This window comes from Motacilla alba, chromosome 6 (assembly GCF_015832195.1).
Source record: "Motacilla alba alba isolate MOTALB_02 chromosome 6, Motacilla_alba_V1.0_pri, whole genome shotgun sequence".
NCBI lineage: Eukaryota > Metazoa > Chordata > Aves > Passeriformes > Motacillidae > Motacilla > Motacilla alba.
Window position 1 is genome coordinate 9,438,719 of NC_052021.1, and position 13,135 is coordinate 9,451,853.

Sequence of the window (13,135 nt, forward strand, 5' to 3'; positions counted from 1 at the left end):
TGAGAGAGCACAGTACCTCTGAAGGCTGACCAAGGTTCTCTCAGGTGATCTGACCATAATTGATTATGTTCTGTGAGTGCTAAAACCCATGCTCATCTCTGTTTTCACCACACCTTAGAACAATTTACAACTGGTCATTTTAATCCTAGCAACTGCTTTGAAGGACAGAGGTTTTAAGTAACCCTGTGGTATTTTATAGCTGGGTGAGTATTACATGACCCAAATCTAAACCTTCTGACATGACCACCTGTTTGCTTATTTCTTCACCTAGTAGTCAAAAAGGCAGTGGAAACAACATGGCCATTTACTGAGAATTCTCCTTGTTTCATGTTCAGTAGTTACAGACTGTGAAGGAAGGGCAGGGGAAAATAAAGAAAAGCCTGTGGACATGTAGAGACAGGAGGGAAGTTTTATCTTTGATAGGTGTAAGAATCCTAACAGATTCATGCATAGGCTATGTGCTTGCTTAAGGTAGGTTTTTTTTCATGTCCTGCAAAGTCCTTGTTTTTCTTTTTTTTCGCTCCATTTGCAATTCCTTGTTCAAGGCCCTTCTGTTTTCTTCCTTAGGAATTAATATACACAGTTGAAAACATATTACTTGCTCCTGTACTTTGAGTCTTCACTTTAACATAGGTTTCAGTCTCTCCAAGGTGTCAGTTGGCAGTTTCTGTGGAAGGAGGTAGAATAAACACTGCTGTCTTTTTAAATGTAAACACAGGCAGTAACTTACAAACAGTTTTGAACTGAGAAAATGTTCCAGTATTTGTCTTTCGAGCCTCTTGATATTTATTTATTGGTTTTTATTGCCCTCTAGTGTGTGCAGTCTGTATATACCTTAAAAATTTTTGTCTGACCTAGCAACTGATAGGCCATTATGCTGATAATAAAGTTATTAGTTAAAAATACACAGTGTCTACATGCAGGGTACCTTATGGCACTATGCTTTCCACATCTGCATTTCTTTGAATTAGTGTTAATAGATTTTAGGCAAACAAAATTATTTTATTTCTAAATTTGTTTTCCTTAGTATCTCTGCTGTGGGAATGAATGCATATTTGTGAGAAATATCCCTGTAGTGTTCTCTTTGAGAATACTGTGGGGGTCTTTTTTTCTCAAACTGGATGGTAACCACTGTATTCAAGAATTTTTCTAGAAGTTTTCATTCTAGAATTCTTAGAAGGTTCATGGTCAACTAATACAGAATATTAAGTGATAAACATGCTGGTAAAGCACACGTGATGTGTTTATTGCAGAACTAATGGGCATTGCTTTGCTATCATTGAGGAGGATGAACATGGAGAACCCACGCTTGCTTCTGGCTGCATGAAGTATGAAGGTTCAGACTTCCAGTGCAAGGTGAAAAAATGAGATTTATACCAGTGCCATACTTCTATTTCATTTCTATGCCACTTCCTTTTTTTATATGGCATTCTGAAGATGCTTCTAAAGCAAATACTGCTGCTATGATAAGAGAAAAACTTCTAAAGGGATGGGGTTTTTTGTTTTAAGAGCAGTATTTACTTAACATATGGTTAACTGGTTTTGACTAAGCTTAAGACTTTCCCCATGTATTAAATAGCAACTTAAGTAGAAACCATCTATTTCTGTGCAACGATTGAAAAAGGTCTCATGAAATATAAAAAAATGCAAGATCAAATGTAGGCTCAGAGATTAGATGCTGTCTGTTTGCCACTGCAAAGTGATCTCATACATTAAATGGTGTGGTTGAAGTGCCTTTTAAATAAAATAGCTTACAGTTTTGTCCGTGCTATGTTGTAGCTATAGCATCTCCTGTCCTTGTTTTAGCTTCAAAATCTAAATGTTCATTGAATCCTCCTTCAACAGGACTCGCCTAAAGCGCAGTTACGCCGAACGATTGAGTGCTGTCGCACTGATTTCTGCAATCAGGATTTGCAACCAACATTACCACCTCTTGACAGTACAGGTAAACACCTCCTGTATGTTCACACTGCTAAGAAGTGCTGTGCAGGTTCTGTTCTTCTTGATCAACAGTAGAAATAAAGAGAAAATGTAATTACAGTATTGCACAAATATGGTTTTTTCCTTACTCAGTAACTTTTATATGAAGATCCGTACTACTCTTCATTTTCTGTTTTCCTTTTTTGCCACTTTCAAGTGAATCTTTTTCCCGATCAGTCAGTCACTCATGGCATTTTTATTCTTGTTCTTAATGTGCTCATTTCTTGACTGCATGTGATCCTCTGATCTGTTTTTATTCTGTTTCCACAGTCTGATCTCTTTTTAAAATGTTTTTCTTAATCTCTGCTGTGCTTTTACCATTATGAATGCCATTGTAAAAATCTATTCAGACCTTGTTAACACCTCTTTATTGCAAATTCATTCTCTTCTTTCTGTTGTTCCCAGCAAAAATAGCTTGTTTTCATGCGCTTACTCATTCATTGCTAGGCAAATTGTACTGGTCTAACTGTAGCTTTATATCTTCTCAGAATCTTACTGCTGTAAATCCTTAATTTCCTTTCTAACAAACTAGCAAGAGTCAAGCAAAACCAACAACTCCAAAATCTCAAGATGAATTTTTTTTTTTTTGTCATCCAAATGAAAATATCTTTGCTTTTGTGGTATAAATACTTACTTTGATACACAATATATGAAACCATACCTAAATAAACTGTTTACAATATATGTTTAATTAATAGACGTTGGAAACTCTCTTTTTTTTCCTTTCTATTTTTTCTTTCTTTTTTTTCTTTTTTTGTCAAATAGATGGACTTTTTGATGGCAGCATTCGTTGGATGGCAGTGTTGATTTCTATGGCAGTCTGCATAATTGTCATGGTCATCTTACTTAGCTGCTTTTGTTACAAGTAAGAAAGCAACTTCCTTTATTGGCAACATTTTTAATTTTGCAAATCAGTGTAAACGTACAGTTATTTTACTAATGTACTCAGTTAATCATATGGCGATTGGAAACAGTGGTAACCTAATTTCACATTTCTGTGGGTAGCAGTTTCCATCACTAGGTAAAATGAAATGTTCACAGCAGAGAATTTAAGTGATTTTGATCCTTTCCTCTGGGTTCAAATTATTTACCGTTCTGCAAGCTACACATAACTTTGATGCTAAAGCAGCTGGTAAACAGGAATATGCTTTTTATGCTTTTGGGTCTTCAGTCACTTTCAACAGTTAAGTTTCATCTGCTTGTGAGTGTTTCTGCCGAGTTTCAAAACTAAGTAATGTCCAGCTGAGCTGTGGCAGTTCATTCAGGAGCTTCTGTTAGCACCAGCCCTGTGCTGGAGGTGATCACTGTTCTAGCAGTTTCCAAGGCTTGTGTCTCAGTTGCTGTGGTTCAAGGTTCTGTCTGTTCATTTAACCTAAAATCAGCCATGTTGTACTGGTAACTCTAGCTGAGAGTTGAGTATTGAAAATGGTGAGTTTCCCCCTCACTGACAATCAGCTGACAAACCTGTTCATGCATTGCAACAGCTTTTTAACATTAAGAAGCTATGTAAGTTACATTTCAGGAAAAGAGAAAATACAGTAACATCTCCTTCTCTGTTTTTTCTTTTGAGAAAGTGCATATTTTTAAATAGCTCCTTTCCTAGAACAATTTGTTACATATTTTTAAGTGTTTTGGAGTTCAGCTTAACTTGTGTTTTGCAGACATTACTGTAAGTCGATGGCAAAGAGGCACTGTTATAATCGTGACCTGGAACAAGATGAAGCATTTATTCCAGCTGGGGAGTCATTGAAAGACCTTATTGACCAGTCACAGAGTTCTGGGAGTGGATCAGGACTCCCACTGTTGGTAAGTCATAAGCTTGAGATTTTTCTTCACTGAATTTCTCTCCATCGCATACAAAGTTTGGTTTGGATCTAATGCCTAGAACAAAGCAGTTTATTCATACAAAACGCTCGTTATTTTATATGCCATTATGCTGAAGGTGAAGTACAAACTGAACATGTTTAAATCCCATCTTCACATAGTTAATTAAAATGAAGTGTCAGATATCTTAAAAAAATCTGTTGGTGTCAGCAGAATTCGAAGCAAACTTAGAGCCTACAGCTCTTAAAATAAAAATACAAAAATGGCTAATATAAGTATCAAATTGAGTGAACTCGGATTTTACTTTCTTAGTATCCACAGACCATCAAAATAGAAAAGCCAGAGAGAGACTTCTTACAAGGTCGTGTAGACATAGGGCAAGGGGAAATGGCTTTCAACTGAGAGTAGGTTTAGATGGGATATTAGGAAGAAATTCTTCACTGAGGATGTTGAGGCGCAGGAACAGGTTGCCACAGAAGCTGTGGATGCTCCATCCCTGGCAGTGTTCAAGTGCAGTCTGGATGGGGATTTAAGCAACCTGTTCTAGTGGAAGGTGTGTCCACCCATGACAGAGGGGCTGGAAGTAGATGATCTTTAGGGTCCTTTCTAACTTGAAACCTTTTGTGATTATTATTCATAATTTTGTTCATTCACCGTCCTATATAATACTTGCTAAAAAATCAGCCAGTGAGACAGATGACTATTTATAAATCAGAAATAAAATGCAAGAAAAGATACCCTTCAGTTAGAAGTTGAGATGACTTAAATCTTCTTGGGTTTTTTTGTACCTTGGAGGCAGCAATAATGAGTCCAAAATTGGAATGTAAAACATTTCATGGAAAAAATTTTACAATGGTATCAAACTTGAAAGTAATCCAAGCTTGACAAGCAGTTTGGCCAGGTACTTTTGGTCAACTGGTGTGCTTCCCTCCTCCATGTTATAGCTTTTTTTTTTTGTCTCCTTAGGTTCAACGCACTATTGCCAAACAAATTCAGATGGTGAGGCAAGTTGGAAAAGGACGATATGGTGAAGTGTGGATGGGCAAATGGAGGGGTGAAAAAGTGGCAGTCAAAGTGTTTTTCACCACAGAAGAAGCCAGCTGGTTCAGAGAAACAGAGATTTACCAAACTGTTCTCATGCGACACGAAAACATCCTCGGTAAGGCAGCAGAACATTGCTCGGCTGCTCCAGGGTGCAGGAGGAGGAGCTCTTACTGGGGGGCATGAGGGGTCTAAGGCAGCTTCTGTGGAATCACCAGATGGGTTATTCCCTTAATGTGCTCTAATAAAATGTTACTCAAAGTGTAGAATTTTGCTGCTTTTGGTTGGAAGTACATCTGCAATCTATTTTCTGGAAGGCTGGACTGGTAACCTCACATACAGTTAAAATCAGAGGTTCTACATGGTTAGTTTTCATAAGGGCAACACATATTTTCTGCTACAGTACAAGAAAATACAGCTTTAGGAATTATCACTAAATCGACTACACAAAAATTTTATGTACAAATAAATAGTAACTTGGTTTATGCATTTCATAGGTTTCATAGCAGCAGATATTAAAGGCACTGGCTCCTGGACACAGCTTTACTTGATCACGGATTATCACGAAAACGGATCATTGTATGATTTTCTGAAGTGCACTACTCTGGACAACAGGGCTTTGCTCAAACTGGCCTATTCTGCTGCGTGTGGCCTGTGCCACCTGCACACAGAAATCTATGGGACACAAGGCAAGCCTGCAATTGCACACAGGGACCTGAAGAGTAAAAACATCTTGATAAAGAAAAACGGAACATGCTGCATTGCGGACTTGGGTCTTGCAGTCAAGTTTAACAGGTAACAAATCCTCTGTCATGGGAAAAATTTCATGTCATTTTTTTACTTAATGCACCAGATACTCAGTTTAAAAAGGCCCATGAAATCATTTGGTTGTGTGCTTGTGGGGTTTTTTTCCCAGTTTTGTGGGTAAAATGTAGTTATTAAAAGCTGGTAAACATCATGATGAAAATAGGTTGTTAAGAAACAATGAAAATACTCTTATGGAAAATAAAAGTTTTGTAGAGGAGATGGAGACTAATTATTTTATTCAAAATTAGCCTTTCATAGTAATTGCAATCATGTAAATTCTTTCATCATTAAATTTGAACAGCATATAGGTAGTTGAAACTTAATTGAAGATGTGATACTTTAATAGAATTATTAAATACTTTTATTAGTTTAAGTTCTATGGAGACCGAGACTTGTCTTTTTAGTGGTTGTGCCATACAGGATTTCACACCTTGCAGCAGTCCACAATTCTGTAACTTGCTAATGTTTTCATATAGTGACACCAACGAAGTTGATGTTCCCTTGAACACCAGAGTGGGAACGAAACGTTACATGGCTCCAGAAGTCCTGGATGAAAGCCTCAATAAAAACCATTTCCAGCCATACATCATGGCTGACATCTACAGTTTTGGGCTGATCATCTGGGAAATGGCTCGACGCTGTGTCACAGGAGGTAAACTTTTCAATATTCTGTATAAAATCTACCAGGCCCTTCCCTCCCTCTAGTAATGCTTCACCAGGAAATAATATAATTAACTTGCTGTATCATTAGGCTTGTATTCTTTAAAAGCAGTAGTAATAGTCTGACAAATATTTTAGTGACTCATCCTAGCTTTTCTTTAAATCTTCTTTTGTATCCTAATGTATCTTCACCTGTATTATTCCTCTGTCTTCTATTTCTCTGTGCTTCTTTGTAGCATGTAGTAGATTAGAAAAAGCTGAAGATAGCATTTGATATCAAAATCAAAGGCACTACAAGGAATTATCGTAGCTACTAAAGTTAATAATCATAATATTGGAACTTTTTTTGTAAATTGTTGTCGTAGTGAAATTTTCAGATTTTTACCACAGTAAAACAGTGTGGCAAGTTTAACATGGCAGAAAATTAGTTTTTGTTCCCAGCTAAAGAAATCCAAGTGTAGATAGGTAGATTTAGTTATTTCAATCGTTCCTAATCTTTCACAATTATTTCCAGGTATTGTTGAAGAGTACCAGTTGCCATATTATGACATGGTGCCAAATGATCCATCCTATGAGGACATGAGAGAAGTGGTGTGTGTCAAACGCCTGCGCCCAGTGGTATCGAACAGATGGAACAGTGATGAGGTGAGTGTGCTCAGAGGAAAAGCTGCTTCAGTGTGTTCATTATTATGGGATGGTATTTTAGTTTAATAAATACTAAAATGTTGTTAAGTAGGACTGCATTCCCACATTCTGATACTTTGAAAACCTCATAGCAATAATTGGAGGAAGACATGCTTGAGATCAATTCAAAATACTGTATTTTAGATAGTGGAATATATTCAGAGTTTAATTGGAGCTAAAACTTAAATTATTTTTTAATTCATGTTATTAGTCTTAATAGATGTAGCTTATTGGTTTGTGGCATAAGATATTTCCTGAAAGATGAAGCAGTTCCTTTATGGATTTCCTCTTCCCTTTTTTACTGTTACATCCCAGGACAATCTGTGATATAACTAAAATACTCTCATTTATATGTGTTTTTAAATGGGCACAGCTGAAACACAGTAAATAAGACATAACTATTTCACACAGCAAATTAAGTAAGCCATATCCATTTTTCCCCAAGTCCTTGACTTCTGTGAATTCCCAGTTTCTCCTATTTTTTTTTTGACTGCTGAAAGAACTGTTGTCACATCTTCATTTTCCCTGAAAGAATTCTCTATGGTTTTGCAGCCATACATGTGGAGATATTTCTGTTTATTGCTGCCATATTTGTGCCACTGTTCTTGAGCTGTACAGAGAAGTTCTGGTAATGCATCACTGAGGGACTAAATCAACACTTCTATTCGTTCCCCCTACTGTAACACTAGGCAGTGAGGGGGTGGGATAAGAAGGATTGGCATGTGGATGTTGGGTTTGGGGTGTTTTGGGTTTTTTCCTTCAGTAGATCTCTTTATAATAATTTTATACCAACAGTTTTGCAGAAAATTTGGAAGTTTTGAACTTGAAAGTTCTATAATATGAGCTTGACAGCAAACCAGAATTATAACTTTGGGTGTAGCAGTTGTTTCAATAGCATCCTTTGTTTTTCCTTTTGCAGTGTTTAAGAGCAATATTGAAGTTGATGTCTGAGTGCTGGGCTCATAATCCTGCCTCAAGGCTCACTGCCTTGAGGATCAAGAAGACACTTGCCAAGATGGTGGAATCACAAGATGTAAAGATTTGACATAGGAAATTGACTTTGGAGAGCAAAGCTGGACTCCCTAGATCTTTTCACTCAAACGTGGGTGAGGAAGATAAAAATAGAGAAGAGGAAATAACTGAGATTCAGTATATTTTCTCAGCACACTTCTACAGGCTGCTAATGAAATCTTTCAGTACTTCATAGACCATGATACTGAGAGCCTCTATACACTATGTGCTACATATATGGACAGCCTTGAGAAAATAACACGTTTTGTTTTGGTTTGAGCTGCATTGAGACTTCAATCATACTTAGTGAGTCTCCAGTAAAACTCTGGGTACTGAATTGAATGTTCAGATTACAGTGCTTTCTGTGAAAGCCTAACAAGCTATATGGATTCAACAGAGATGGAGAATATAAGCTTTTGAGTTTTTTGCCTTCTACCTGATAAAACCTAGTCAATCCATACCAAGTTTTGGTGAAACAGCCTGTAGGTTATTAATCTGTTTGTGATACTACTCAGTTTAACAGTTCTTTATGCCTTTATGTGTGTGCCAGGATTATTTTGCTGTCATTTGGAATATATAAGAAACCATTTAAATGAACAAAGTTTTATGGTCAGGGCTCCGTGCATTTTGTGGCTCCACAATCAGAGATTTGCTACTGAATCTTTTGCCAATAAGTTATCTTCAGAAGTCTCAGTTTTAATTTTTTTTTCTGTTTTTTTATTTGGTCACAAGGAGAACTGCAAAAATGTGAACCATTAACTAATTAAGAAATGCCTGCCTAAATCTGTAAGGAGCTTGAAACAATCTCTTCTAGAGATGTAGGCTGCTTTGGTCATCTCACTTGCAGTCTAGAGAGAGCTTCATAATTGGATCCCTGAAATTTGTCATATTTTTTCACAGTGCCACATGCAACCAGCATTTTTGCCATAGAATACATCTTAGCAGAAAGACTGATGGTGATGTGTTTTGCCTTCCTGCTGTAATTGGGACTCTGATAGGAGTTCAGGCTCTGAATTTCTTCCCACTAAGGAAGGGATTTGTCAGCTGTACCATGTGCTCTTTCATCATTTGACAAAACTAGGCAGAAGGTGAGTTTTCAAAGGCTTGAGACCAAGTCTGGTCTACAGACACAAAAGAGGGAAGGCAGGAAGCTCTGGGTGCTCTGAAGATCAGAGAATGCAGTAAAGGGTCAAGACCAGGAGAAGTGAGTACGGGAACTGTTGAAGATCAGATCCACAGCGTGCAGAAGATTTGGAGCTGGGTTGCTCTGATGTAGATACAGGATGCCACATCTGTGGGCCACTTAGTGGAAGTGAAGATTTGAGACAAGGTAAATCAGTGGGTGTTGTAAGTTCTAGTTAAGTTTGGGAGGAATGGCATTGAAATTAAAGCATGAAGATACAGTAAGTTAGCACAATTGTAAAACTTGGTTTTATTGTGCCAACTGTTCATCCTGCACGAGAAACAGAGGTTTCCCCATTTTCACCACTGACCCACACAAGGTGTATAGAAGCCAGAACCCTCCATGAGGTTACTGTAAAGTAGAATTATTGATTTATAACTCCTTTGGCACTTCTACGTGGAAGTTAGACAATAGTACCATAACTCAAGTTGAAGCTTCAAAGCATGAATCGTCTGAAGATTGAACACACAGTATTGGAACCATTGAATCTATTTGATAATTTAAGTGCCTATAATTTTGTACTGTAAATCTTGTTCTAGATAACTTTAAAAAGGGAAGCTATTTATACGGTGTGTTGTGTGCTTTAGTAAAAAAAATACAATAAATGCCTAGTCCTAGGTACATCTGTACAATTAGATATATGCACACACATGCCATAGTTGAGATTTGAAGAAAAAAGAATAATACCAGAATTGATGAAATTGTTAAAACTTCAGATTGATTTATGCCAGATTATTTGTTGTCTTAAAATATTTACATAGAGATTGTTTTGATGTGTTTAAATTTCCCTTGAAAATACAACTGATACAAAGCAATGTAACACAGAAGTAATGTGATTTGTGTACAATTACAAACTTTTAGCATGTTACCTTTTCCTTTTAATCCTGTAGTTCCCATAATGTAAATGGTCAGGCAAAAGATTGCAGTATTTTTATTTTCTATTGTGATGTACAGACTTTATTTAACAGTTCTACATATTTTATAGAAAACTAGCTATTTCAAGGGACTTTTTTTTTAAATAAAGTCATTACTTTTGTTTAGTAATGCCTTCTAAGTATTAATATGTATTCTGGCTGAGAAGTTCATAGGTATGTCAACTTTAACTTATTTGAAAACAGCGAGAGATTTATGATATTGTGCCACAATCCTCATGATAAAGGGCTTTTAAAAAAAAGTTTCTCCGTCCATTGCCAAGAAATTTATGATGATTTTGAAACTGTTAATCATGTCTTCGCACATAATTTTTGCACAGGTAGTTGGAAAACTTTTGGTATAAGCCAAAAACAGTAAGGGATAAGCTTTTTTTTTCCTTCTCTAGAATTTTTATCAATAAGAAGGAAAAAATGTTTATGTAGGTACCCTGCTAGCTTAAACTTTCAGAGCATGAAGATCTATCTAAATTAACCCCGTCCTATGTAGAGTATTGTGTCATTTCTTTTAGAATTTGCCACATCATCATTTGCTGTAAACATTTTTTGTGAATTTTTTTTTAGTTCATTTTTCTCAGCTCTTTGGGAAGCCCCTTCTGGAAGTATGAATTTCAATAATTTTTAAATTTTCACTTATTTTCTTTTCCATTGTTTAGTTATTTGCAAGGCAGCAATAGGATGGTTAGACACCTTAGGACCTAAATTGATTTTCAGGTTTACTTTAACATAGAGGGAGCCAACTGCTGCAAAGATGACTTTTCGAGAGGGGGGAAAAAAATCTTTTTTGCCTTAAACCTAATTTATCAGCACTTCAGTTACTGTGTTCATACTCAAATGTATCATGTGTAGTTCTTGCTGTGCTGAACAGCAGCTTCCTTGATTCTGGTACTCAACAAAACATTAACACTAAAGGATGTCTGTACTGATACTTTATCATTTGAGGGGAAAAAATGTGCTCTAAGCCAGCCCATTAATTTTTACTTAACTAAGCATAATTAATGCAGACTCCAAAGGTAAGTTGCTGCTTTCTGTAGTGTTCAGAAGCCTTTAAGTTCAGAGAGGGTAAAAATATTCTTCTATTGGACTGTGATTAATCTGATTTTTGGTGGTCAAAATTTTAAGCATTTGTCATTTGAGAAAATATCCTCCAAAACTGGCAAATGTGGTTGTTTTTCTGGTTGGTTGGTTGTTTGTTTTTTTTTTTAATACAAAAATCAACTGTGTGGAAAATACCTTGGGGATTATCAAGACTGTGCCTTGGAAGTTCTTAAACATTCAAATAGAGGGGCTTTTATGTTTATTGAACCTGTTCCATGTGATTTTAAATGGAAATAATTGGAGTCACTTCATTCTTATTGTTACAGCAACTAAAAGGAAAGTTTTTGTGTTCCTTGTTTAATTGTAAATTCTACCAGAAATGTGGTATTCCTACAGAGAAAATTAGGCTTACAATCTGAGTTTATTCTGAATTTTACTTAATATAATTTTTCTTCAAGAAACAATTTTCCCAATATCCATCACTTTTTCTGAAATGTGTCTTTAATTATCCTGTTTTGGGGTCTTGAATGAAATGTAAAATTAATATTTTAACTTACCTCCATAGTAGTCTAGAATCAAATTTTAGATCTTGATCGAATTGACCATTTGAATGTGTTTATAAAACAAATAATTTGGGTGCATTTTGTCTACTCTGTCTTAACAGACAGTATTGTAATGGTCTAAAAGTGTTTGAAGAGCAGAGATATAAAGTTAATAAACATTCTTTTGCTATTGCTGATATTTTTAAAGGGAAGTTACATGCTCATCTTCTGTGAAATATTAGAATGATTTAGCCTTTGCTCACTCTCCTGACAGTGCCTCTGAGTTAAGTCTTTATCCTGTGCCCACAGTCTTTATTCCAGGTAGGGGTGATGTCTAAAAGCAGCTGGCAGTGTTGCACAGCACAGTCCTTGTGGAACCATGGTGCTCAGCCTTGGTTGTACAGCAGAACTAGAGGGCGCATGACATCTGGTTTTTCAACAAATCTAATGTAATTGTTGCTTTGTGATATTTTACTGTTTAATGCAATTATGGAAGCCCACATCATGTAGTGACATTTGTGCTCCGACATGACATGCCCAAATTGAAATGTACTATATTGTATACAAGAAGAATAAATAACATTGTAGTTAACCTAGAGAAGATGTAAATAAAATATGAAAGAAGAGTGGAACAAGACAAATGGTCACACTCTTGTGTGTGTTATATGCCAGAAGTGTAGAATACTACTTTAAAAATGTAACACACTAATGTATTTTGTACAGCATCTGCTTTAGAAGGTGCCTTATTGAGTTTACCATGAATTGCTTGTTCTGTACACAGATTATGTCCAATGTATCATTTTTAAGTAAATAACCTTATTTTAGTACACATTAGTAATGTGTTTTGTTACTATAAGATTTTGCCTTAAAAATGTAATAACTTGGAAATCCTAATACTGTAACTAAATAATTCCCTACTTTTTCGTACCTTGTTTATGGTTTTTTCCCCTCACAGTCTCTGAATAAGTTGTTAGTTACTGCTTTTATTGTTCAATGATATTGAAAATTATTTGGTGCTCTCTAAGTTCAAGCTCTTTATTCCTTGCACGATATTTAAATTTGGGTGCAACAGTAAAAAAACAGTGTTTCCTTCTCCTGATTTTTATCCCTGTGTTACAGCAAAGCCAAAAGCAAGTCGAAATCAAATAATACTGTTATTTGAACATATGCAGGTTCCCTACATGTTGATTTTATCCATATAAATTTTCCTTAAGCTTACCAAGTAAAAATAGAAAAAATAAAGGGACGGGGAATTTTGTAATTGTTTTTTGTTCCCTCCGTGTACAATGTTCTTTTTGTGTAATAGTATCCAAATTAAGATATTTGAGTTTAATATCTGTATGTACTGCTTGTTGCAAAAATATGCAGGTGCTTCTGTATATCCTGCTAAATTCACTCTGGTTTTTATGATTCAAGCGAATGAAGACCAGTCAAGG

At 35.9% G+C, this 13,135-nt stretch overlaps 1 protein-coding gene across 2 annotated transcripts in view; it reads left to right on the forward strand.

The window, feature by feature from the left end:
• The window catches only part of BMPR1A (bone morphogenetic protein receptor type 1A), a 74,547-nt gene extending 62,021 nt beyond the window's left edge, over positions 1 to 12,526 (forward strand). For both annotated transcript variants that reach the window (XM_038141108.1, XM_038141107.1), the window contains 9 exons: positions 1,254 to 1,356; positions 1,846 to 1,945; positions 2,746 to 2,845; positions 3,642 to 3,786; positions 4,771 to 4,963; positions 5,343 to 5,640; positions 6,129 to 6,304; positions 6,827 to 6,957; positions 7,916 to 12,526. In XM_038141108.1, the coding sequence (XP_037997036.1) occupies positions 1,254 to 1,356; positions 1,846 to 1,945; positions 2,746 to 2,845; positions 3,642 to 3,786; positions 4,771 to 4,963; positions 5,343 to 5,640; positions 6,129 to 6,304; positions 6,827 to 6,957; positions 7,916 to 8,041 (1,372 nt within the window). In that variant the 3' untranslated portion in view covers positions 8,042 to 12,526. The remainder of the gene's footprint in view (positions 1 to 1,253; positions 1,357 to 1,845; positions 1,946 to 2,745; positions 2,846 to 3,641; positions 3,787 to 4,770; positions 4,964 to 5,342; positions 5,641 to 6,128; positions 6,305 to 6,826; positions 6,958 to 7,915) is intronic.
• The last annotated feature ends 609 nt before the right edge of the window (positions 12,527 to 13,135 follow it).